Source organism: Botrytis fragariae (assembly GCF_013461495.1).
Source record: "Botrytis fragariae strain BVB16 chromosome Unknown tig00000163, whole genome shotgun sequence".
Lineage (NCBI taxonomy): Eukaryota > Fungi > Ascomycota > Leotiomycetes > Helotiales > Sclerotiniaceae > Botrytis > Botrytis fragariae.
In genome coordinates this window covers 1,323,417-1,347,931 of record NW_023500999.1, presented here as the reverse complement: position 1 = coordinate 1,347,931, position 24,515 = coordinate 1,323,417, and the positions used below count along the sequence as shown (strand labels likewise).

Sequence of the window (24,515 nt, the reverse complement as noted above, 5' to 3'; positions counted from 1 at the left end):
GGCAAGTCCCCATAAAAGAGATAAATCAACGTACACGTGTCAGTCATAAAATTGAAGAAAATCCGAGCGAAAAATGTAATTATGCCCAAAAAATTTCTAAAACAAAACAAAAGTTTTCATTCTGTCTGCAAGTAATATAATTCTATCTATTCATCCTTCATCCTTCATTTCGTGCATTGGGGGTATGTTCATCACGTCATAACTTATAAAAACCTTTTATTTCCTTCCCATCAATCTATCCATTTCGATATTCTTTCAGACCAGGTATATAGTATCGTATTCAGTCCGATACCACTACAGTCATCAATCAGAAATCCATTCCACCAAATTATTCCTAAAGAAAAGTCCTTAAATATGCAATCACAAGTTTTGCAATGATGGGTGTCCGTTCAACAATTCTGGGTGGCTTCCACCAATGAACTTGACAACACCCTTAACCTTTTCTCTAGTCTCAATCTCCAATTGTTCAACTGGCTCACCAAGAACTGCAGCGAATACTGGAATCAACTTTGGAGTGAGTTGCAAAATTGTTTGGTTGCTTTGACTGTAAAGTCCAGCAATCATTTCAAAGATTGGCTCATTCTCTTCGTAATCTTCTTTGAGTGGCAACAATCCAGCCATAACTGGGAGAATATCGCTAAGTGGAACAGCATCTTGGTGGGCCATTATCATACGGGAAACACATCCACAGGCGTTGTCAATGGAGCGGGCATGGTTGGTTTGAAGTAAAGGCTCGAGTTTGCTGAGGATGTTGTTGTATGATGGAAGATAGGTAGCGCTATCTTGGGAATGGAATATTAAAAGACCGGTACCGTATGCGGCATTGGACTTTGCCTCAGGGTCGGTATCAGAGAGGCGTTTGAGGAGAACTGGCAAGAGGGAAGCAGTGAAAGGAGTAATGGCTGATCCCATGTGGCCGGTAATTTCGGCAATGACACCAATGGCGGTAGATCTCTCGAATGGAGTGTTGGAAGAGGCAAACTTCTTGAGTGGCTTCTCGAACTCCTTGAAAATCTCAGCGAATTGAGCTCCGAGAGCGAGAGCAAGGTTTGAGGTAAGGTCGAGAGCGGTATCAATGACGAGCCAGTCATATTCGGAAGATTCAGCATCTTCCTCATCAGGTGACTCAAGTTCATCACCAAGATCTTGTTGACATGGGTGAAGACGCATGATGACAGAGAAGATGACGTTCTTGATGGCTTCAGCAAAGTTTGGTTGAGCCAAAATAGCTGGTCCGCAAAGCTTCAATGTAGAAGCAACGTTGCGGTTAATATCAGTAACGACACCACTATTGTACAATGTTAGATATATTCTTTAAAGAAATTTGTACAAATAAATGACAATAATAATGATCAGGAGTAGATACGCGTTCGCAGCATGTGCAACTTGTGCATCTGAGTGAGCTGGGTATAACGTCATGTTGTTCATCATTTCATGTTAGGTAAAGATAAAAGGAAATTTGGCTTACCGGTCATATTCATCTTCCCAGAGAGACATTGTAGCAGTTGTAACAATCTCTCCCATTCTGACCAACTCAGGAGTTGGTTCAGCTGCCAAAGGTAAACCAGGGGTCCACTTTGTTCCGGTCTTGTCTTCCATCATGCTGTAAAGACAAGCGTATGCTCTCCACATTGTGCTGATGGCGGTCTTTCTAACACCTTCGTAAGAGTGTTCAACCAATGGAGAAATAGCCTCGATGGTTCTCTCAAAGTATGGCATGTAGTGTTGACGAGTATGTGTAAGAATATCACCAATGACTTCGACGGCGACTTCCTTCTCCATTGCAACGGCGGTGACGGCAGTGAGATCATCCCAGTCTTCATCATCGTCATCATCATCCATGTCATCAGCCTCCTCAACATCTGTGGCACCAGCAACCTTGACCTTCTTTCCAGCGACAATGACTTCTTGGCCAAGCAAGTCTTGAGCATGTTCACCAAGCTCAACCTCAAGGTTATCTTCTTCCTGGTCCAAACAAGCAGCCAAAGCAGTAACAACTCCCTCAAGGAAAGGTGTAAACTCCTCCTCGTAAACCTTTGCCAAGGTACTCCAGAGGATGTAACTGGTTTCCTTAAGACGTGGGTGGTCAAGATGTAAAGCTTCTTCACTGGCCTGCATCAATGGCTTGACATAAGGTTGGAAGACTTGAGCACCAACAGCTGCTGCCATACTTCCAATGGAATCACAGACAGTAGCACGGAGATCGAGCTCATCATTGCTTGACTTCAATTCAACAAATTGTGCCAACTTCTCAATGGTGTCCTTGAAGAAAGGAAGGAATTCCTTTTCAGCGGAGCTAGCAAGAGAACCAATAGCACTTGCAGCAGCAGACTTAACACCAACATCTGGGTGATCCAACAATTGAGTAAGACGTGGGACAAGAGTTGGGAGGTAGTTCTTGACAATTTCTTGGTCCATACCCTCAGTCAAGGAGTCCAAAGCACCACATGATGCCTTCATGGTATCAAGAGTTTGCTTGTCATTGTTTCCACCGGCTGCATATTGCATAGCAGCATCAAGGTTCTTGAGAAGAGCAGGAATGAGGTGCTCGTGAGTGCTTTGAAGATCTTCGGCAAGATCATCTGCCAATCTTGCAACACCGTTAAGAGCTGCATGTCTGACACCACTTTCTGGGTCCTCGAGAAGTTTGAAGACAATGGGTAAGAAACTATCCATTTGAGTACCGACGAAATCCGGTGCACCTTCAACACACATACCGAGTGCAAGGATACCAGCTTGACGATATCTTGGATCTTGATGATTAGAGAATTGTGGAAGAGCGTTTAGAAGAGGAACGATAACTTGACGAGGTGGCAAGCTTTCTGCGAGTAAGCTAAGAAGACCCAATGCAGAGCGAGCTGGAGAAGTCTCATCGTCCTCATCATCATCATCCTCGAGCTCGGTAGCGATCTGCATGCTGGTCATGGTGATCTTCTCACCCAAATCCTTTGTGCCTTGAATCTTCATCTTTCTATATCTGGTGCATTGCATGATGAAAGACAAAGCTTGAGTTCTTGCGTCGTTCTCGTTGTTGGTGTTTGAGGCAACCTCAAGCATGAAGTTGCAGAGTTCTCTGAAATGAGGTGCAATCAAAGCTGATTCACAACCCAACAAAGTTTGGAAAACCTCGAAAGCTTGTACGGTGCGGTCCTCCTCCTTGGAATCAATGAAGTTCTTCAAGACAATGACCATTTGTGGGAAAATTTCAAGGAAGAGTTTCAAACTTTCTGGATCCTCATCTGGCTCGATCATAGTAGCAACAGCACCAAGGCAGATCAAAGTGTTAATTCTGACATCAGTGCTCTCTTGATCGTGAATGGTTTTGCTGAGAATGGAGAACAAAACAGCGGTCTGCTCGGCGAAGTATGGTGAAGCAGTCTCAAGTAAGGTAAAGAGAATGAAAACTCCGACCTCACGATGTGAGACTTGAGGAGAGCTTGCGGCTTGTGCGAGAGTATCTGGAAGGTTGGCCCACTGTCCGTTTTCGATATCTTGACCTGCAATAGCGGCAATAACACGAGCACCAGAGTGTCTAACCAATTTGACCTCCTCATTTAATGTCTTTTGTAGAAGTTGTTCTCGGATTTGTTGTTTTTGGGCATCTGAAATGCTTTTCCAGTGCTTCTTGACCAAGCGTTGAGCCTCGACGGCGGCTTGTTGTCTAATTGCTTGATCTCCATGAGCGATGAAGATCTCGATAAGCCAGAGAAGAGATTCTGGGTTTGGGTAATAGTTCTTTCTCAATTCCGTAGTTGCGGCCTTGACACGCTCCGTATCAGCTGTAATGATGGAAAGATTAGCAAAAATGGAGGGGTATTCTGCGATTTGGTAGAAACTTACGAATCTGAACGCCCTGTAAGAGCTCTAAGAATTGTTGTTGATCCATTTTCAAAGTATATTTACACGTATCGCATGCAAATATTGAAAATGATTGAAAAGGAATGACAAGAGAAAAATGTTGAAGTTTGGGGTTCAAAATATTATCTTAACTTTTTTTTTTACCATGGCCGATGTGGGGGAGCAGGTCCAGGGTCTTTTTAGTTTTCTTTTTGCCTCAGGCTACAACAGATCCACCCGCATTACAGCTAGTATCCATGGGTTGTGGATAAAATTTTATTCTTCTCATTTGATTCTATTCACAATATTCAATGCTTCAAGATTAGAAGTCATTTAACACGGCAAAGCGCGGAAAAGATGTTGAATGTTATTACACATCGTGGCAAGGAAATCCCACTAGTTAAGACAAGCATAATGCTATTGGTTCTACAGGGAAATCACCACCTTTAATGAATTAGATCTCCCTCTCGCAGGTCGAAGAAATTGAAGAATAAAAAATTCACTCCTTTCAAAATTCAATATCAAATTATATAATCAATATGTTGGACCAAAAAAGACCATGATGAATTCTCCAATATCGGAATTCAGCCTGGCGCTATCTATGTTCACTCGAAGATGTTTCTAGCATATACACGATTCCATTGGAGTGATATTCGTGCCCCGGCCATTCCGTTCTATTGGATCATCTCTCGAACCTCCTGGACGAACAGCATTTCACGCAAGCGAAAGAAGTTTCATAGAAAAGCCTCTGATTGGCGATTCAGATTGACTACTAGGTCGTCGGTCTTTCATCTCTGGTTTGAAAATATTCACATTCAGGCATTGAGGTTCTTAAGCAATTTTCGAAAGATTGTATTCTCACAGCCCTCTTGGGTAAGAAGGTCCTGTCGTCATGTACTTTGTTCATTATGAATAGTCACAAGATAGCAACTGTAAAACAACGAGTTGTTTCCTCGGTTTGATATTGGCAATTATCAAGTGCTAGTGCACGGATGATCACTGCCGCAGACCTGCATACCCACCCAGGCATATGCAGTCAGAAACCCCCCCGCGCAAGCAGACGCAGTAAACAATGTTCCTCGATTGGATACTTCATGTTGAATTATCGGTCAATCGGTCAGGAAACACTTCCGTTGTCACACAAACTGTTGGGCCACAAGTGCTATCATGAACTTGTTCATTTTGATATATATTTCAAGCCTTCCCGTCCTAGATAATCTTACAAGACAAAATCAATGACCATTCGAACCTCAATATGATACAAGATCCTATTTCTGCAAGCGACCGTGGAAGAAGACTACTTCCTCACGTGATCGATGGCCTAGCTTTAAGTGATCCCACTCGTGTTTTTGTATCCATTCCATTATCAAATAACCTCCAAGATGGATTTCAAGATATCACGTACAAAGACTTTGCCCGTTCTATCGATAAATGCTCTTGGTGGATGGAAGAAAATCTAGGTCGCAGTGAAACATTTGAAACACTCAACTATGTCGGACCTCAAGACTTGCGATACATTATATTACTGCTTGCTGCTATCAAGACTGGCTATCAGGTTCCATACACTTCCTTCGGTTAATCACTCCGAACTTCTAACATAATTCATAGATGTTTTTTAATTCACCTCAAAATAGTCTAGAGGGTCATATTGCACTACTCGAGTCTTTGGAATGCAAAATCCTTTTAGTCCCAGAGACATTACCAGCTATTACCCAAAGTCTTCTATCGAAAAGACAAATGCGTGCATTAAAAATACAGAATCTCCAGGACTTAATTTTGGACTATTTTGTACCATCATACCCATACACCAAAACCTTCGGTCAAGCAAGATATGAACCTTTCGTTGTCCTCCATACCTCCGGTTCAACTGGTACCCAAAAACCCATTATCTTAACTCACGGCACCATATCCCAACATGATACCTTCCTCCTCCCACCACTATCCGGCCATCAACCCATCACTCTCTCACTATACCAGAATGCTCGAGTATTCATCGGTCTAGGTCTCTTCCACAGCGCAGCCATCTGTTTCACATCATTTTGCATCTACTACACCACCACAATTGTTCTCCCTCCACCCATCCCAATGACACCTGAAGTAGCCAATCTTGCCCATCTCCACGGAAATCTCGATGCCAGTTTCCTCAGTCCTCCATTCTCACCCTCATCGCAAAAACCCCCGAATACCTAATCAACATCAAAAACCTTCGCTACCTAAACTACGGCGGTGGACCTCTCCCAGCCGAAATCGGAAACATCTTAAAACTCCACACTCACCTCTTCGCCCATTTTGGCGCTACCGAAACCGGTTTCTACGCGCTCCAAATTACCGGTCCTGAAGATTGGGAATACATGAAATTTAGTCCTACGATGGGTATTGAACTTCGTCTTTTCACCAAAGATCTCTATGAATTATGCTTCATCCGCCAACCCGAACTCGCGTTATCTCAAGGCGTCTTTTCTACATTTCCTTATTTGGATGAATATTCGAGTAAAGATTTATTTTCGAAACATCCGAATAAAGAAGGATTGTGGCATTTTGAGGGTAGAACAGATGATATGATTATTTGTTCTACGGGGGCGAAAATAAATCCGATGGGAATGGAGGGGTTTTTAAATGCACATCCTGCGGTTGAGGTAGCGATTGTTGGTGGTTCGGGAAGAATGCGGGGTTATCTGTTGGTGGAAGCGAGGGATCCACCTCAGGATGAAAAGGAGAGAGATGCTTTGATTGAGAAGCTTTGGGATACGATTGAAAAGGCGAATCAAAATGAACAAATTCATGGGAAGATAACCAAGGAATTAATTTTATTTACGAAAGCTGAGAAGCCGATGGTGAGGGCGGGGAAGGGAACTGTTTTGAGAAAGTTGACTGAGGAACTGTATAGAGAAGAGTTGAATGATTTGTATGGTGCTTTTGAAGAACAATTTCCTTACTCATGTCGCTCCAAAAATCCAAGTCTGTCTTTTCTTCTCTGATGCTTATGGCTCTTCTCCTTCTTGTTTCTGCTTACCAGCTCTAATTGCAAAAGTATGCTTCGATCTACTGTCTTTTTCGTCATGATGTATCCTCCAAAAATTATTTCCCGCTTGAGTAAGTGAGTTAAGGTTCAATTGAATTCTTTATGGGAGAAGGGAAAGTTTGGGCAGCCACAAGGAAACGAGATTATGAAATTACTATTATATATAAAAATCGTTATTCATTGTAATGCCGTGAATCTCAAAACTCCCCAAAACTGAGAGAAGCATTGCTGTGCTGATTCCAACTCGAGATTAAGAAACTCCCCCCTAACTTTATTTCCAGATAAAACTACCAGATTAAGTGGTCTAAAACAAATTTAATTTGAAATCTCGAATAGCCAAGATAGAAATTGCGAAGAACAAAAAGGCCGCATGTTCAATGACCCGAAGGCGACATATTCAAAGCTTTGAAAGCAGCGACGGCTTGTGCAGCACTAACAGCTAGTGATACTATTTCAGGAATAAAGTCGACGCTCCAAATATAATAATGCCCCAGAAAGTATCATAGTTCAATGCATCTCTCCTGTCTCTCCAAAGTTGTCGAAATCCTCGAGGTTTTTGCGAATCCATATAAAATTTCAACTCACGTATTCTTTTTTCGAAGATTCCGAAATCCGAATAGCGAAAAGCGGTCCCCTGTTGGGCTTCAAGCGCAATGTTGGCCATCCACAGCTTTTCCAACCTCTCAGCGTGATAATTGCTTATAATCTCAATTTCAGCCATACTCAGATGCGCTGGATCAAGATAATCTGATCGTCATGGGTACATTGTAGCAGTAGAATGACGATATAAATGTCTAATCGGGTCGAAAGATATACTTTCGTATGCGTGTTTGAGCCAGACCATAGGATCATTTGCTAGATGGAAAAATCTTAGCGTCAAATCAAGATACGATTTCTGGTACTTAGGCATTGTGTATCCATAGGAAAATATCACTGCCCACGAAGCTCCAATACTACCTCCATCCAGTCAATTATTCTGTCTTCAAATTCATCTTTATTCTTGCGTGAGCAAATTTCACAAGAATTGATGCTTTTCAATTATTTAGTATCTTGTCATGATTCAGCAGCTCATAGATGGGGGCTTACAGAGCTTTTTGCAACCTCTCGAATCTTGAAACAACGTGTAATCTTGGATATGCAAGATACAGTGTTCTGTCAGTGACAAGTAACAGAAAACGTTCTTCCAGATAGTCTGTCCAATATATTTTGAAATTCCCGATCGTCTTCAACGCCTTTATGTCCAGATTATCAATCTGTCCAGTGTTTCCAGTGGCAATTTCAGACTCCGCTAGATTGCATCTAGACATGCGAAAAGATATTCTTAGTTCTGCAAGACTTAGAGCTAAAAGTTCGTTGACTGGGTGAATTTCTATCAATCTAGGAGCAACAGTCTCCAAAAGTACCAGGTCAAAACATTCGTTCAGAATTGACATTGCCACGATAACCGTTTTGACCTGAGCTCGATATTTGGTATTCTCAGTGATGCCAGGAGTTGATTCTAGAAGCCGAAGTTGCTTGAGTACTTTGTTTTTGTAACCAAACTCGAGTATGGACCCTATCGTCTGAGCTGATGTTTCCCTCCATGTTAAATGCGAGATTCAATAAGTTATGTAAGAGATCAGGATTGCGGTAAAACTTCCTGTGCCCAAATGTACACTGGATCCAGAGTAGAGATAGGTGAAAAGGCGTCTTCGCAACCACACTTTTCGTATTGCTAGAGGGTACTGAAAATCAATGCCTTGATTAAAAAAGTCTGCAAGATATTTCGACCAAGCTACTTCGAAAGTTTCGTGGAAGGGTTCGAACTTCGACAAGCTGTCTAGTAGGGCCATGTCAATGGTATATGTCGGGTCTATTTCAATTTTCTTAATTGGCCAAGGATGATCATGAATACGAATTTCGACCTTCTCCAAGGCGGAATTTGCCCGATACCTGGTTGTTGTCATGGTTCCAGTTTCTTCTGGGCTATTTTCGACGGAATTCGAGGCTAGTGAAACAATGGGTTTCAGTTCAACGGCCACATCTAGAAGTTGAAGTTCAATCATGTGCTGCTTCCGTAATATTCTTCTCTGGGCCTATTTCAACGCTTTTCATGATTTTTCGGCTTTCCTTTAAGACTTTTATGCCGTATTCCACCAGTTGCTGCAACTTCGTAATAGGTACTGTGACTAAGATTTCATCTTGACCTTGAGATGCCGCTTCGAGTGTGTCTGTAGCCAGACCGTGAGATTGTGCCGTCGTGTTAGTTTGAGGCAGTAGACCGGACTCAAATCGTTGATCTGTGAGGTCAAAATATTAAAATTTGTAACAAAGAATTCCCAAAGAAAGACTCGAGAAATTTCCTATTCAGAAGGGGTTTTCGCATATACCAGACTGGTCACAATCCGCGTAAGGTCTTTCTTTGCCATTTCCTGTCGAATTCATTTCAAAACGTCCATCTTCATCCGTGATTGTTCGGATCTGCTGGGGCCATGTCAACTTCCCCTTATTTGATGCTGAAGAGTTGCTTTTCCCCTGATCGGAATCACCGCAATTCCCTATCTCAACGCGCGACTCCATTTTATTCAATTCGATATCCGTCATAGTATACTGATTGAAACAAATAAATCACTTGATGAAAAAGAAGTCGAAGTAATAAAGGAAATAATTTCTCAACAGCCTCGACGTACATGCCTCGACATGCAGTGCGACTATACCTCGCATATACGGTCGGGTATGTACATGACGTGAAAGGATCACCTACGATATTGAAGGTCAAATATCATAGGAATACAGATAATTTTGCTATTTATGAGTTGGCAAGTTTCAATTTACCATCGAGAAAACTGGCGGGGGGGTTCCACACTAGTGGCAATCTGCTCATGATGCTGTAACATGGATGGCTTTCAAGTATAATGAAAGACACGCAAAAGGAGAGAACAAAAAAAATGTCCCACACTTATAATTCAATAAAAATCGACTCGTTGACGCATCTTTGTGTTGCGAAGAAGGACTTGTTGAAAGATTTTTAAGTGATCCCACCAAATCTACTTGTTCACGCCTTCCTCGCTGGCCTTGTACCTCCTTCCTCTGCTTCCAGTATCTTCCATAAGAAAATTGGTTTTTGTTCTAAATATACGTGCTCTCGGTGATTGAAGATTCAATTTGGATTGAAATAAATCAATACAGTTCTTCCAAGGGACAAAGTTTGGGGTTATTATATTTACCACCTTCCACAATCTGCTACACTTAACCCACAACTCACTTTCTATGTCTTTTTCAACTGGGGGATATTCGCACTGAAGCAACCACATGACCGCTGGCATAATTTCATCACAAGGAAGAACAAAAACGATGGTAATTTAAAGTAGCTCGGATTTGGATAGAGAAACAATCCCGGGAGAAGCTGATTATTTTGCCTCGGTCATTCCAAAGCAAATTCTTGCTTGTTGGCCATTTTTCATAGAGGCTTGAAGTCCACCCCTTCAAATGATATTTTGGACGAAGTCACCGGGGAAAACGGTACGATAAACCTCCATACCGCCATCTTCGTGACGATGATGTCTATTCGCCATTGTAGAAGATTGAGAGAATTGACGGCACATAGGAAGCGTCCACTAACAGGCTCTCGCACATGATCCAAGATCCTCAAAGCAGTAACTCATAGTTTGAGCGTGCTTTTAGAGAAGACTTAAGCCGACATATAGTTATATTGTAACCCTCACTGGATTGAACATGTACCGTAGAGTTTGAGAGAAGTTAGACCATCTTTTGAGGAAGGTGGGCGCCGGTTCTTCGTATTCCTATCCTACCCGCTAACTGCCTGTCCTTTGAGTTTCTGTTTCATGTTAATCGTTAGTAAGCTTTTGTGACCCTCTGAAGCGATTCTCGTAATAATCTCAAGTCAAAAAAAGAAAAAGAAGGTAACAAGATATAAAGAGACAACAAGGTAGCATACCGGCATCATCGATTCTCTCTCTTACAACAACCATTGCCTTGTCACTAGCATATCCTCCACTTGCTTGTATTTTTCCTTCCACTTCATCGATCTTGGATGTATTGGTCCGGAGTAGAAGTTCCGCTTCGGCGATCACAGGGATTGAAAGTTCCAGAACGAATCCTGGCCAGATTCTCTGAATCCACTCGAATGACTGTCAGTAATCTGGTCTCGGGTGATTCGATATGAGTGTAGCAAAAACACAGCGGTATCTTGACTATTGGTGAAGATTGGTGGCTCCCTCTCCATTTGATAATTTTCCTCCAGACTTCCTCGTCCATTTTTGTCCCTTCAGGGCGAACCATGGTTAGTGAAGTAAAGCCTTCTGGACCCAGGTAGGCAGAGTCGCAAAAGGACCGGTAGTACCAGTCGTAGCCATAGCTCATACCTATGTGTTGAATATAGGTTAGCTTGTGTATCTTTCCGTCCCTACGGATAAGGCCGTTAAGCAAAGTCGTGTAGCTCAAACCTTGTATCAAAGCTCAAACTTTTTGATAAGAATAAACCCGAGGATTCTCGCTGTCACTCTTTTCAATGGTGGATGTTGCAGTGCACCTTGCAAGGACATACAATTGTCGGCGGTGATCCCACTCTGTGGACTTTTCTCTGAATCAGATTGTATCTATGATGCGAGCAATGACCTCTTACCCAATGAAAAGGCAGTTCTCTTGTGTGACTCTGTTGAAGATGTATTAGCAAGATACAAAATCAATCTGCAGAATTTTTCTCACATTTTTTGAATGAAGGAAATTGTTGGCTTAGGTTTCATGTTGATCGGAGAGAAGTGGAACAAAGGGCGAGGACTAAAAGGAAGTTGACTGTTGCCAGCAGTATTGAACTGAGTATTCATATCCTTCAGTCCTGATTCTTGGCCTAAAATCCCATGAGAATATGTTAGCATAGCCCGATATTCAGGTGATATAAATGAAATGACAATCGATCTTACCTCTTTTGCCCTTACCAAGAGCGTGTATCGGATTTTCAAGAATCATATGGAAATCTTCGACTTAGGCATCCTTCAATTCGAGAAGATCTACCCAAGGAACTGAAAGGAAGAGGGGCCCCTATTAGTTTGTGGATAGTTTTCTTCGCTTTGAACAGCCTTTTGAGCTTGGCTTCCGGGGATCCCTCTCCCTGATTTTCCCACTCAGTCACTTGGGTAGTAAGTGAAGCTTGAGTAAGCGTTGGCATTTTCTTTATCCGCGACGTCGACTTCACTGCTCTTTTCCGAGCTGCTTTTTTTTCTCGTGTTTTGTTCTGAAGCGGCGCCGATGAAAGCGTTCCAATCCTATTAAGAGTATAAGTAAAATATATAAACATAAATCGAACAGTTGTAACAATGAATTAAACGTGATAAATATGATCAATATGGTGAGTACTCACTTCATAACCAACACGAGGGCGAAATTTTCACTATTTCGATGAATTCTGCTTTCTTGAAGCATGCTCTGAGAGAGCTGTAAGCTGTAAAATATTAATCGTAAGAATGAGGAGGAGGAATCAAAGATTTGAATGTATAACTTCTGGGTGGAAAATCGAAGGTATGTAAGCATAGGGCAATATTGGATAAAGGAAGATTGAATAATAAGTGCGACCAGGCTGAGCTTGAAGGTCATGATATTTCGCTCGTTCTAAAAATTGCCATCTTCCAAGGGCTTTGGCCGGAAAAACAAGGTAGTCAATATGGTACTTATCCGGATCATGCTCAACTTATTTCCATTTCGAATTCTTCTTTTGGCTTTTCCCACAAAAGTTGAGTTTGTTGAACTTAAGACTCTTCTTGTTTTTTTTCAACCTTTTACAACAACTCGATTGATGAATGGAAACAAAGACAGGTAAGTCCTCTCTACTTTTACCCAGCACCTACTATATGAGCAACAAACTGATTACTTTGGAAGAATCTCACGGCTTTGTTCTACCAGTTCCAGGCTTTGAAATCTAATAAGGCATCATATATGATGTGGCAAGGTCGAATTGGTTCACGACAACCGTGAAGTAATTTACCTCTTCTGTTCATACCAGTGTCGAAAATTTCCGGCAGTTCATGAATTCAACTCATGTCCTTTCAATTTACGATACTTGATTCGGAACAAAAGCTAATTCCCTTGCATAGATCGTTGCTGGAAGTCCGATCCAGTCAATGGTTCTGCCCGTTGTGAAACCAACCTTTCCGCCAAGACTCTCAGCGTCCTCATGGCCAAGAACGTACGCAATACCCTGAACTTTAGCACGATTCCAATGTTCTGATCTGATGAATTCTGTAGCAAGGCTTGAAATGGCACTAAAAGATAATTCTGAGTATCTTCACTATGGAGCGAATGCACTGTGCAGAGTTGAGAACTTTACAACCGCCGTCGGTATAAGAAGAGACTTGTGAATATCTTCAGTATGGAGCGAATGCAGAGTTGAGAACTTCACAACTGCTGTTCCAGGTTTTAAACCTTCGCTCCGGGCATGAAGCTTGTCGGAATTGTGAGCCAATTGGTCGATGATCACATGGTTTTCTTCAAAGACAAGTTGAAGATCGATACTCCACTCTTTCCGGAGGTGAATGCATATTCCTTGATTGCAATGACCTACCAATTCCTTATTCGGTGGGTTCACCATTGTTCCCAAGATTTAGTAACAATGATGGAACTGACTATTCCGGCTTCACAGATCAAGCATCCGGAATTCACAAATCAAAGAGAAAAGGCCCGCTCCTTCCCTTGAGGTAATGCAAGAAGCCGGTGCCGCATCACCCTCTCCCACGACAACCTTATTCGACATCGCTTCCACAGCAATCATTTCTCAAGATCCGATTGATTCTTAACATGGCCGTAAGTAAAAAAGAAAATCCTGATGCACGATCTATCGATACTAAATACTAATTACTATGGTTTACATACAGTCCTGGCAGAGACGATGCGAGCCCATGAGAGAAGGCAGAGCACCACAACCATTCATGCAAGAAGGGGTAATTACAATCCTAGCAATTTTGGAGATCTTGTTCAGACCTGACGGTATTGGTACTCAAGCCGGTAGTTCAGGTGCAAGAGAGGGAAAATCATGAGAAACTGCTGCTGCTGCACATCATGGTGATGTAGTCCTCCCAGCAGAGTCTACCAGCTACTGCTCGGTACTATTACCTCCCCCGTGTGTAGAATATTTCACTTACACTAATGAAACAACAGCAAGTCTCGCAGATCAAAATTTGGATTACGGAGTCCGGAAATTCCCCCACCCTTGTCGACCAAGATACTATCTGGCAACGTGAGGAACAGAGACAGAGCGGTGGAGCGCGCAGCTGGACGGAACTTTAGAATTTCTAATGTTTGTCAGTATATTTATCTACAACTTCTAGAATTAAAACATTCTCCCTCATCGTTGCTTTGGCTTGAAACTCACAATCTGCGAATAAATAGCTGTGAAGAACAAAACTTGGTACTAGTGCCAGTGGTCATGACCTCAGCAGAATTATCTAGAGCATTAGTCGGTCTGCGAGGGTACCAGCATACAGAGGAAGTGAATTGTCATCGACACTCAGCATGCGTAAGAAAAAATTGCTGAAATCTCTCAAAGGGTAATACGTTCCCACGAAGTATAGCTCCGGTAAGTTATCTGCACTGTATTCGAATATAGGAGTGCCGCTAACATGGGCCAGTATCACTTGACTCTTATACTTCGCAGAATTATACTGAGACGCTACGACTGCGTAAATACTATTCATCTGCACCATTCTCCTTCGTTTCTTCTACGCAGCTCCGACAAGATTTCTGATAAGGCCTGCCCCTATTCCATCCCATCATCATCTCCGCAGATACTGCGGCACATCACATCCCACAAACCACACTCAGCAAGCACACTCTCCCATTCAGAAAATTCCAAAACAATTTTTATCACTAGTTTAGTTTCCTTCCTTTCAATCTCAATCTCAATTTTATCCCATTCTATTCTATCTATTACCCCCACCCCTCAAAATTTACCGCGCATTGGAATCTAGTTATAGGAAATGACACTAAAACTATCAGTCTACTAATATAGACGTTAATTTTCTAATTTACAAGGAGAAAGAAATGAAGAAAATAAGAAACCCTTTTGTCATTCTTTTTTGTTCTGTGTAATAACAGTGTTGAGGACGATTTTCGTGTATCGTATTCTTTTTGTCGCATGAAGCTTGTTGTCGTATCAAGTCTCCCGTCGTGCCAAGCCTTCCATCGTATCATTCAACCCTTTGAAACATCACCAAACCACCATTCCTTAACGCGCACGTAATTGACCCAGAAAAATTGCCTTTAACCACCACATCCAAAGCCCCATTTTATTCCCCTCACCCAATTCACAGTTGATTCATCCCTCCACCAGATACCCATCTTCATTCCCCCAACACTCAACTCCATCCTCGCACCCCACCCCACCTCCACCTCTCCCCTCATCTCTACCTCCATCCCATACCACCCCTACAACTTAAACCCCGGCGGTCTAACCACTCCCTTCAATCCCCCCTCCTTCCTCCCACAGACCGCAAACTGAATCCTTGGCAAAACCGGTACTCTCTCCTCCCACACCTCCTCCATTCTCTCATTCCAAATTCTCCTCGGATTCGCCATCTTATATTCCATTCTCGACCTATACTTTTCCTGCAAACCCGGATTATCTCTCGTCATCGTCAACAAGAGATAACTCATCGTTCCAATTCGTTTCTTGAACTCTGGTGTGTCGAGATCCTCTACCAATTCAGCTGTGGTATGAGGATCCATGTGGCCGGTGTAATGTACCCAAGTGCGATAACGTTGTAATTCCCAGTATTGGTAAGCAATTTTAACGGCGCGTTTCATGTTGACCATTGCCTGATAGCCTTCGTAATCGTGGAGATGGTTTTCGGAGATGCTGGTCCATTTGAATTCTGTGTGTAATTAGTCATGTGCGACTGAAAATCGAATGAGGGAGGGAACTTACCTTTTACTCCCATGAGACTCTCGGTGCGATAGTAGATTGTAACCTCCTTGACGTGGAATGGATGGAAGTGACCAAGTGTTCTACCAGGAGGTGGTATAGCGGTTGATGGTATAACTGCTGCCCAAGCTTTTGCCACTTCGATGTCATAAAGTTCACGTCTTTCCCGAGCGGTTGAAGAACTCTTCATCAACATCAGCATAGTGTCACTTGAAAGAACTGGTTGATTTGGATCCAAATCATAGAGAAAAGCATTGAGAGCAATGCGTCCTTCAAGTTAATGTTCATGTTCGATCCAAAAAGTTTCGTGTCCATTGGAAAAATCATACATTGGCATGATACGATCCAATCCATTGATGTGACGATAGATAGTTGCTGGGCCAGTTTCCGAACCAAGTTCCCAATTCATCTTGGAGCAAAAGGCACCATTCAAACTCTCTTGTGTGTAGATATTCAAACCAACTTTCCGCGCTTCAGAATTGATGTAAAGAATATCTGGTTGTGGACAAACCCACTTGAAATCATAATGACGTACTGATCCACTACTGAGAGGAATCAATTGAAGACGTTTGCTGATATGATCATAGATATTGATGTAACAACTGGTGGATGAATGAACAAATGGATTCCTAAGACGCCAAACAGGTATGTCTCTTGGTGTTAAGTTATTGGCATATTCTTCCCAAATTTTGAGACGGATTTCTTTTGGAAAGTCTGCGAATTTCGGAAAAGAAGGGTTGGTGTCATTTCTCATGACAATCTCACGGTAAGAATTGATTTCTGCTCTTGCAAGGCTAGCAAGATTGTCGCTCTTTTTCATTCGACGTAAGCCCAATTTTTGAGGATGGCGTGAGATGAGAGAAACGTCAAACGGAGAAGAAAGATGAAGTTGAGGAGGTTGGAAATGATGAGCCGATGGGTTAATGCGATTTTGAGCTTTCAATCCATGGTGAGTATGGTGAAGAGCAGGACGGTAAGTTAAGTCGAAAGGGAAGCAAGGCTGAGTAACATAATTTTGTTCGATTGGAGTTGATTCGTCAATCATCTTGACGAAATTTGAAGTTTTCCGATCTTGAACAAGAAAGTTAGAGGCAAGATTCGTCGGATGTAGCTTGACAACAAGATTGTAGGCGCAAATTTGGTAGAGCATAGAAGTATGTAGAAGGATTAAAATGAGCGCCAAGATTGGTAGATGAAATCCAAGATCTTGATAAAAGAGCGTGAAACTGATGATTTGAACTGAGGAAAGAAAAGAGAAGTATCTCTGAATTTAATCCAAAGAGATGTGGTTGCTGGTAAAAGTTAATGGTTGAAGGTTGAAAATTACAATCTCGAAGATATTTGGGGTTTGTGGGGGATAAACATTGACAATCTTTGATCCCCGATCCTCGCAAGGAGGATGTTTTTATCAAAGCTGCTGCCATCGATGATTGAGGAATCCTTCCTTGGTCTTGCAGAGATCGGGTAACCATCTTTCACCCTAACCTGAGATCTCAATACTTTTTTCGGGAACCTTGACAGTCCAAAGATCTCTGCCGAACTTTTCCCCTGAACAAAGCCTTTTCTCTATTTAAGAACTACATCATATATTGGGGATGGTTTGTGGAGCAAGACTTTACTCACATATTTGACCACTCATAGATAACTAGTATACCTTTACAAAGAATTCTCCAAAAAGTGTTATGGCTTTTATTGTATAATGATTGATGATCCATGAATCCAAATTCAAGGGAAGTAATTCAAGGAAAGTAATCCAATGCGGTTCAAAACAGAACAGAGCAGAGGAGAGCAAACAAGAAGGTTGAGAGAAATATCATGTGAGGACACAACACAAACTTAAGATTTAAGATGAAAGGTCAAAGGCAAGTTTCCGCAAAGTTTATGTAGTATAAAATGTGAATGTAAGTTATAGTTTCAGGGGAATTTGTGAATTAAAGATTGCTGTAACTAACTTGATACTTGATATAGAGAGAAAGATATAAAAACATTCACTGTACCTAGGTAAGGTTCAAACAAACAATGCTTGGTTGGGTACCTGCGGCTCAACTCTCAGCTGTCCTCCAAATCAGGTCTCTCTCTAAAGAACTTGGATCTTGTGAGAAATGCGTCTACTAGATAAATGAAAGACGTTGTGAGTAGGGTACTTCTCATAACAGGTTATTGAACATAAGCAGTAGAAACGTAACGTTGAAGAACTTACTGTAGTAGAGATGTGAATAAGGTGATATGTGAGTACGGTCGAGGTGCTCTTCAGATGACTCTGCTGTATTCTGGTATTCTGTCTGGTGAATAAATCCACACCGGGTGCTCGGACCACAATTATTGATCATACCTAAACAATTACAAACAAAGTCTTCGACTCGAGTTCCCTTGTCAAGATCAGGAGCTTTGGAAGCAGCACCACAGCCTTGACATTATCATATCACAACACCATCCACCGTCAATATCTCATACTGAGAACAAAAAAGGTATCCCACTCACAACATCCCAAGAAAATCAACCTCTGTCAACTACACTTCAATCTATCATGGCGCCTTCTTTCGACTCATGTCTTCCGAAAGGTTATAAAGCTGCGAAACCAACCAAAGCTTTGGATTGTGCAGAAAAGCCGATACTTATCATTGACGATGACTCAAATCAACCCAATACTGATCAGACCAAGGGCCTCATCGTTTCATCACCGGATTGGAAAGAAAAAGGAAAAGGAAAAGGAAAAGAAAAAGAAAAAGAAAAAGAAAAAGGAAAAGCCACGGAAGCATACCACACTTACCAAGAGCAAGAGATCGATGCGGTAAGAACCTTGGTAACTTTGTCAAAAACAATACACAAAATGTCGACTGCACCTTCCGACAACAAGAAAGAAACCGGTCAACTTGCAACAGATAAGATGGCACATGAGACATCTGAACATCGGAAAAAGTTGCCAACAGAAATTTGGATTAAAATCTGGGAACTCGTCGCAAATGACAATCCAAGAAACCTTGACATCTGGACTTGGAGTGAAGGACCTGAAAAACTATGGGAGAATGAGAAACAGCGAATAATCAATGGCCCTCTGGATTATGCCTCTCGAATCCGATGGAATCCATTCAAATTCATAACAACGCAAGTTGTTCCTCCGATGTTACATGTCAGCTGCCTCTCACGGTACATTGGTCTAGAATATTATAAACTCGGCTTTGGCTGTCACCTCGGAATGCCCAAAATCCCCTCAGAAGATTACTCGATACTTGAGCCTCGAATTTACTATCATAAAAATGATCTTGTATGTCCAATGGGTCGGTTCAGCTCTAAAGAATCCGAGTGTTTTTGGGAACAGCTCCCCGAAGAAATATCCGCAATCGCCTTAAATTTAGGCAAGCTCAAGAACATTCCTCCAAAGCTGCACGAAAATAGTGAAGATTATAACAACCAAATTGCTCACGAACATTTTAGTTATGAGTATTCGAGAGGCCTCATTCAAGATCCTGATAGACTTGATGAATTGGAACTTCCCTTCTTTGGAAGCAATCGGGGTAAGGAATTTTCAAAGCGTGCGTCAAAGATTTACCTGTATTGTTTTGTCGATTACATCTCCAAACAAGGCCCCAGAGATTTTCGATTCACACCACTCGTCGGTGGCTCGAATGCTTTAAGCGTGCATGGGGATGTAGATTCAGATTTCAGCTTCGGTGAATTGGTGCGAAATGCTCACTTTAGCGGACGTGTAGATGATCATGGTCTAGACGATATGTATTTACGATGGGAACAATGGCTTCGATATGGGGGTTTAACATGGTTAAAAGATGGGGGGACGAAACCTGGTTGGATCCAAATTGACAACCCTACGGCATATGATCGGGACAGAAATGAGTTCTTTAGGTTTTTAGAACCTTGGGAGGAAGCGGAATTTATAAAACGTGGTGTTCCTAATATTGGAATGTAAGTACAACCTTCTTAATCCAGAAAACAGACAAATACTAATATCCGCACAGGAATTCTAAGTTTTGGGTTCCTGGAGTTCCTGAGGTTCATTCCATGAAACTCGAAATTCATGGTTAGGTTTTTGATGGTCTGCATGATTTGGTTTGGGAGTGGTATGGGTAGTAGGGCGATGATGGATTGACGGTTTCAATTGAGGAAGTGATGATTGATAGTATTGCGAATGAGTTATGTACCCGATGATCAGCGGTTAAGATTTTGATCTATTGATGGGGTCTGAAAGTTATTGGGTTGGATTGATCAAGCCTGAGGAAGGACAGAACAAGGACAAATAGAGACAGGATGAGCCAAAGTGAGCCAAAATGAAGCACCAAAAATCCAGAATACAGGAATCCAAAAACAAATAGAACTGAGCCGATCTAGTAAGCTTTTCATTATACAATCTCATATACACAATCGTGTACAAATCATTGTGGCATCCCACCTGATAATTTTCATGATTTGTGACGAATGGAGTGAAGTTGGAAAAAAGTACGGTTGATGTGGGCTATTCCTAATATAGACTAGACCAGCGGTAGATGCACGGATCATGTCTTGTCAATTTGGCGTGCATATACCTGCACGCCTGCCACGCCTGCCACGCCGGTAGCACAAAGTATCGACTACCGTCGTTGGCTTGATTTGAGGACTTCAAATATAATTTACATCCTGGGCTTTCAATTGAAGAGAAGATGCGGTTTTTATTCTCAAACGTATAAATGATGCTTGACACACGATTTACAAAATTTATCGCATGTATGTACTGGATACGAACATGTCAAGGATAGAGGATGAAGAGGGAAGAGAGAAGGCTACTTTCTTGATTGTGGGGTATGTTGCTAACGGTAGTGTTGACGGGAGTGCTAACGGCAGTTTGAAGATCCATATACCTAGGTCAGTATTAATTATGAACTAATAATAGGTACAAGAACAACAGATTCAAACATATACCAGCAGTCAATCATCAAACTACAAATTGATGATTATACACTACCTACCTAGTAGGTACTCTTCAAGACATTTATCTCGAGTTCGATCATATCGGCTTTCATATTTAATCTCTGCTTCAAAAAGGGGTATATCTAATAAGTAGTTCATCGTATATATCTGTCTCATGTCAAGGTTCAGTCACATATCGGCAGCTCATATTTTTCGGGTTTGTAATTTCTACTTTTCTCTTCTCACTTTGTATCATAATTATTACTTCGTCTACAGAGTGTAGCCATTGTTAAATTAACTAAACATGCGGAGAAAAATCCTATTTACTCCACATCACCCTTTCCAAGCCGTCCCGAGTAGCCAAGACATGAGATCTGGGTGTTGGTAGCACATACTTCACGGAATTTGGATCTCTGGACTTGAGAAGGAATTCGAGACTGGGACGAAGTATTGTATCATGAGAGACATCTTGATACACAATCTCTTCGATTCTTTTGCGGTACAAGGATCCCGAAAGATTGGACTGTGAGTACTCAGGACGTGAATTCGGAAATGATGTTTAGATGAATCGGATGACGGATTATTTGTGGTTGATGGATAAGTTTCATTATTATTTTCTTGATTATTTACGGCATAAAAACACTCCTTATGTACTTGAGGGTATGGTATTAAATAGAATTTCAGGTCTGATACGTCAAAATTCTGAGCATTATCGGGAAGGGGTAAGGAGGTCAATCTTTACTTTTGTAATCACGAAAATTTAATCGATAATGTGCGAGCATATATCTATCACATTTAGCCCTTTCACAAATTTGATTGAAGAAGTGTTTCAATCTTCATGAGATAAAAGATTTCCGCACTATATTTCCGATATGCAGCGTCCATTCTGACATCGAGATAATACAGTATCATTACACCGACCAAAACCGAACATTTAAACTTCGGAATAACGTCAATATTGCCCAACAACACTCAATTCATTCAAGCACTTCATTCGCATGCCCCAAACTTAAAATGCGGAAGAAGACTTTCATAGCTAACAATTCCATGGAGGAATATTAATTTCCGTATCGTATCAACATGTACCGGCAAGGTATCAATCAGGTTCAAACTGACTGACTCAAGACAACGTTAATTCAGTGTGGAGTTTAGTTACACCGGTAAGTCACCAAGTACCGTTGGATCTACATACATCTGACCTTCATAAAATTCTGTATTGCTATATACGGATAGCAAAACTCGGATTTGAAAGTTTAATACTCCATTCGCCTTAAATACCCCGGTGGATTCATACGCGGCAAAACTTCTTTTCGTTGATCACCACCCTTTCTAAAAGAAAAAATACGGGCTTAAGAATTCCCACCTACAGACAGCGCGAATTCAGCTCGCTTACACTCTCCTCAATTATACCCGGGTACTTTGGAACCACAGAAGCACAATTGATGCAAGTTGATGGATACAAGATTATTGCAAGGTTTTCTTTTTATTTGAAGATCTTCTTCTTTTCCGCTTTGGTCATGTGGTGATGTGGTCATTAAGAGAAGAAATACACTTCATACGCGACCAACATTACGTGAACCATTCCTTTCATCAATCGGTCCCCTCGGATCCTTCGGATCGCTCCCGAGATATATGAGACAAGTGTATACGAAGTATTGTATTGAATCTAAAAGCCTTCCAGATCGAATCTCCAAGTATATTATAAAAGTGATTAATTCATTAAGATCGGATATTGCGAATACAGTTTCAATAATCCTCCATGGTTCTCCTATTTTTAGTTACTCGTTCGTCGGTACCCCAAGTCCAGACTAGGTACATGAATCTTCAAACGACATGACATGTATATTTTCTGGAAGAATCGTTTCGCGCCAAGGAGAATTTCCCACGCTGTGATGCTTGTCAAATGCATATCCGCTGTTGCCCAGTTTGTCAATAAACGAAACGGTCCACGAGGACATCCATGTGCCTTGTTTTATCCTTCACGACTTTCATCCCATCAACCATGATCATCGTTCGAATAAAGTTTATCATTGGATCGGTAAAATATTTAGACTCATGTACCCCACAAATCACCCCTGAATCTTTCCTCAACACGGAGCATCTAACTATCTTTGTCAAAATGAAACACCATATTCATTCACTATATTTACATGTCGCTTATCGAAAGATCCATCTCTACCCCTCAACTCATCTTACTTCATCTATTTTTCATCTATTTCGAAAGAGTGGCGCTACGTCCATTCCTCCTTCTGGACGCACAATAACCACATGCTTACATCATTCCATTCTCATATATAACTCCTCCTCTTCTCGTGCCAATATTCCCTTTCTCTTGGCCATCAAAAGTTGATTCATTCTTTCTTGTACAAATCATTCCACACATCATTTTTTAACCCTCACATTCCTTTCTCGAAAAATCATCCATCAAAATGAAGTTCACGCAGGTCGCACTTCCTCTTCTTTTCTCTGGTGCTGCTTTTGCCGCACCAGCTGCCGATAAAACTTTGAAAGCGAGATCTACTCAAATCTGTGGTCAATATGACAGTGTTGCCACTGGTGCTTACACCGTCTACCAAGATCTTTGGGGTGAAGATTCAGCCACATCCGGATCTCAATGTTCGACCGTCACTTCCTTGAGTGGTTCTACCATTGTTTGGTCCACATCTTGGAGTTGGGCTGGTGCTTCAAGCAGCGTTAAGTCGTACGCAAATGTTGCTTTGAACTCAGTTGTTACCGCTGGTGTCAAGGTCTCTTCTATTTCTGCCATTCCTGCCGTTTGGAAATGGGGGTAAGATTTCTTCACTTTTATTTTCTATAGAAATATTTCTAATCATGTCATAGATACACCGGATCATCCATCGTCGCTGATGTCTCCTGGGATATCTTCACTGCCTCTACCGCTGGAGGAACCAACGAATATGAAATCATGATTTGGTTAGCTGCCATCGGAGGAGCTGGACCAATTTCTTCCACCGGTTCCCCTGTCGCTACCGCCACCATTGCTGGTTATGAATTCAAATTATACTCTGGACCAAACGGAGACACCACTGTTTACTCTTTCGTTGCTTCCACCGAAGCTACCAATTTCGATGGTGATCTTATGGATTTCTTGAACTACTTGGCTACCAATGAAGGATGGTCTACTAGCCAATACATTAACGTTTTGGAAGCTGGCACTGAGCCTTTCACCGGTAAGAAATCCCTTCTCCAACCTCCCATCAAACATACTAATTCCCATCTCCAGGTACCAGCGCCGTCTTCGACGTTACCGCCTACAGTGTCTCAATCACCCAGGGAAGTTCCGTCAAAGTCGTAGCCACGTCATCTACCCCCACCACATCTACCAAAGCCAGCTCTACCACCACCTCCACCATCAAAGCCACCAGCACAGTCAAAACCACCGTAGCAGCAGTCCCCACCACCAAAGCCACCTCTACCAAAACCAGTGTTGCCGCTGTTGCCACCAGCACCACTGCTTCTTCTTCAACTGGTTCGGTTCCTTTGTATGGTAACTGCACGGGAGGACTCACCTGTGCTACTGGTACTTGCGTGGAGCAAAATGCTTATTACTCCCAATGTGTTGCTGCATAAATCAGTAGAGTGAGACTAGGTCTTCACGAATAGTTTATCAGTTTTTGACATCTTTATTTACATCACATCACATCACATCACATCACATCACATTCAACACAGCAGCAAAAAAACCACCAGGCGTTAAAAAAGAAGTTTAAAGCTAATATTTAAGCCTTACAGTAATCGCGACGATTATATCCGAATCCTAAATTGAATATCACGAAATGGTCTGGGTGACTTGATGATTGAGAGATATTTCAGATGAAGATGAAG

At 41.9% G+C, this 24,515-nt stretch overlaps 10 protein-coding genes across 10 annotated transcripts; 6 read left to right on the top strand and 4 right to left on the bottom strand.

Moving 5' to 3' along the window:
* Positions 1–360: 360 nt before the first annotated feature.
* On the bottom strand, positions 361–3,886 carry Bfra_010003 (putative importin beta-4 subunit protein; the record flags this gene model as incomplete). Its single annotated transcript, XM_037340338.1, has 3 exons — positions 361–1,288; positions 1,469–3,779; positions 3,841–3,886. The coding sequence occupies 3 exons, from the start codon at positions 3,884–3,886 to the stop codon at positions 361–363; spliced, it is 3,285 nt and encodes a 1,094-aa protein (XP_037189561.1).
* Positions 3,887–5,092: 1,206 nt separating this feature from the next.
* Bfra_010002 (putative amp-binding enzyme protein) lies at positions 5,093–6,815 on the top strand (the record flags this gene model as incomplete). Its single annotated transcript, XM_037340337.1, has 3 exons — positions 5,093–5,392; positions 5,446–5,934; positions 5,985–6,815. 3 exons carry the CDS (start codon positions 5,093–5,095, stop codon positions 6,813–6,815), a joined length of 1,620 nt encoding a protein of 539 aa, XP_037189560.1.
* Positions 6,816–7,233: 418 nt separating this feature from the next.
* Positions 7,234–9,418, bottom strand: Bfra_010001 (uncharacterized protein; the record flags this gene model as incomplete). Its single annotated transcript, XM_037340336.1, has 8 exons — positions 7,234–7,298; positions 7,445–7,606; positions 7,676–7,714; positions 7,801–7,889; positions 7,946–8,426; positions 8,496–8,934; positions 8,996–9,138; positions 9,229–9,418. The coding sequence occupies 8 exons, from the start codon at positions 9,416–9,418 to the stop codon at positions 7,234–7,236; spliced, it is 1,608 nt and encodes a 535-aa protein (XP_037189559.1).
* Positions 9,419–10,653: 1,235 nt separating this feature from the next.
* On the bottom strand, positions 10,654–12,155 carry Bfra_010000 (uncharacterized protein; the record flags this gene model as incomplete). Its single annotated transcript, XM_037340335.1, has 6 exons — positions 10,654–10,676; positions 10,797–10,989; positions 11,040–11,124; positions 11,484–11,513; positions 11,567–11,708; positions 11,873–12,155. The coding sequence occupies 6 exons, from the start codon at positions 12,153–12,155 to the stop codon at positions 10,654–10,656; spliced, it is 756 nt and encodes a 251-aa protein (XP_037189558.1).
* A 363-nt stretch (positions 12,156–12,518) lies between these two features.
* On the top strand, positions 12,519–12,777 carry Bfra_009999 (uncharacterized protein; the record flags this gene model as incomplete). Its single annotated transcript, XM_037340334.1, has 2 exons — positions 12,519–12,670; positions 12,696–12,777. 2 exons carry the CDS (start codon positions 12,519–12,521, stop codon positions 12,775–12,777), a joined length of 234 nt encoding a protein of 77 aa, XP_037189557.1.
* Positions 12,778–13,144: 367 nt separating this feature from the next.
* Bfra_009998 (uncharacterized protein) lies at positions 13,145–13,547 on the top strand (the record flags this gene model as incomplete). Its single annotated transcript, XM_037340333.1, has 2 exons — positions 13,145–13,192; positions 13,296–13,547. The coding sequence occupies 2 exons, from the start codon at positions 13,145–13,147 to the stop codon at positions 13,545–13,547; spliced, it is 300 nt and encodes a 99-aa protein (XP_037189556.1).
* A 101-nt stretch (positions 13,548–13,648) lies between these two features.
* Bfra_009997 (uncharacterized protein) lies at positions 13,649–13,887 on the top strand (the record flags this gene model as incomplete). Its single annotated transcript, XM_037340332.1, has 2 exons — positions 13,649–13,654; positions 13,726–13,887. 2 exons carry the CDS (start codon positions 13,649–13,651, stop codon positions 13,885–13,887), a joined length of 168 nt encoding a protein of 55 aa, XP_037189555.1.
* Positions 13,888–15,274: 1,387 nt separating this feature from the next.
* On the bottom strand, positions 15,275–16,815 carry Bfra_009996 (uncharacterized protein; the record flags this gene model as incomplete). The annotated part of the gene is made up of 3 exons (XM_037340331.1): positions 15,275–15,720; positions 15,774–16,040; positions 16,113–16,815. The coding sequence occupies 3 exons, from the start codon at positions 16,813–16,815 to the stop codon at positions 15,275–15,277; spliced, it is 1,416 nt and encodes a 471-aa protein (XP_037189554.1).
* A 1,209-nt stretch (positions 16,816–18,024) lies between these two features.
* Positions 18,025–19,811, top strand: Bfra_009995 (uncharacterized protein; the record flags this gene model as incomplete). Its single annotated transcript, XM_037340330.1, has 3 exons — positions 18,025–18,055; positions 18,149–19,691; positions 19,745–19,811. The coding sequence occupies 3 exons, from the start codon at positions 18,025–18,027 to the stop codon at positions 19,809–19,811; spliced, it is 1,641 nt and encodes a 546-aa protein (XP_037189553.1).
* A 3,287-nt stretch (positions 19,812–23,098) lies between these two features.
* Positions 23,099–24,260, top strand: Bfra_009994 (putative glycoside hydrolase family 12 protein; the record flags this gene model as incomplete). The annotated part of the gene is made up of 3 exons (XM_037340329.1): positions 23,099–23,457; positions 23,511–23,860; positions 23,914–24,260. 3 exons carry the CDS (start codon positions 23,099–23,101, stop codon positions 24,258–24,260), a joined length of 1,056 nt encoding a protein of 351 aa, XP_037189552.1.
* Positions 24,261–24,515: the final 255 nt, after the last annotated feature.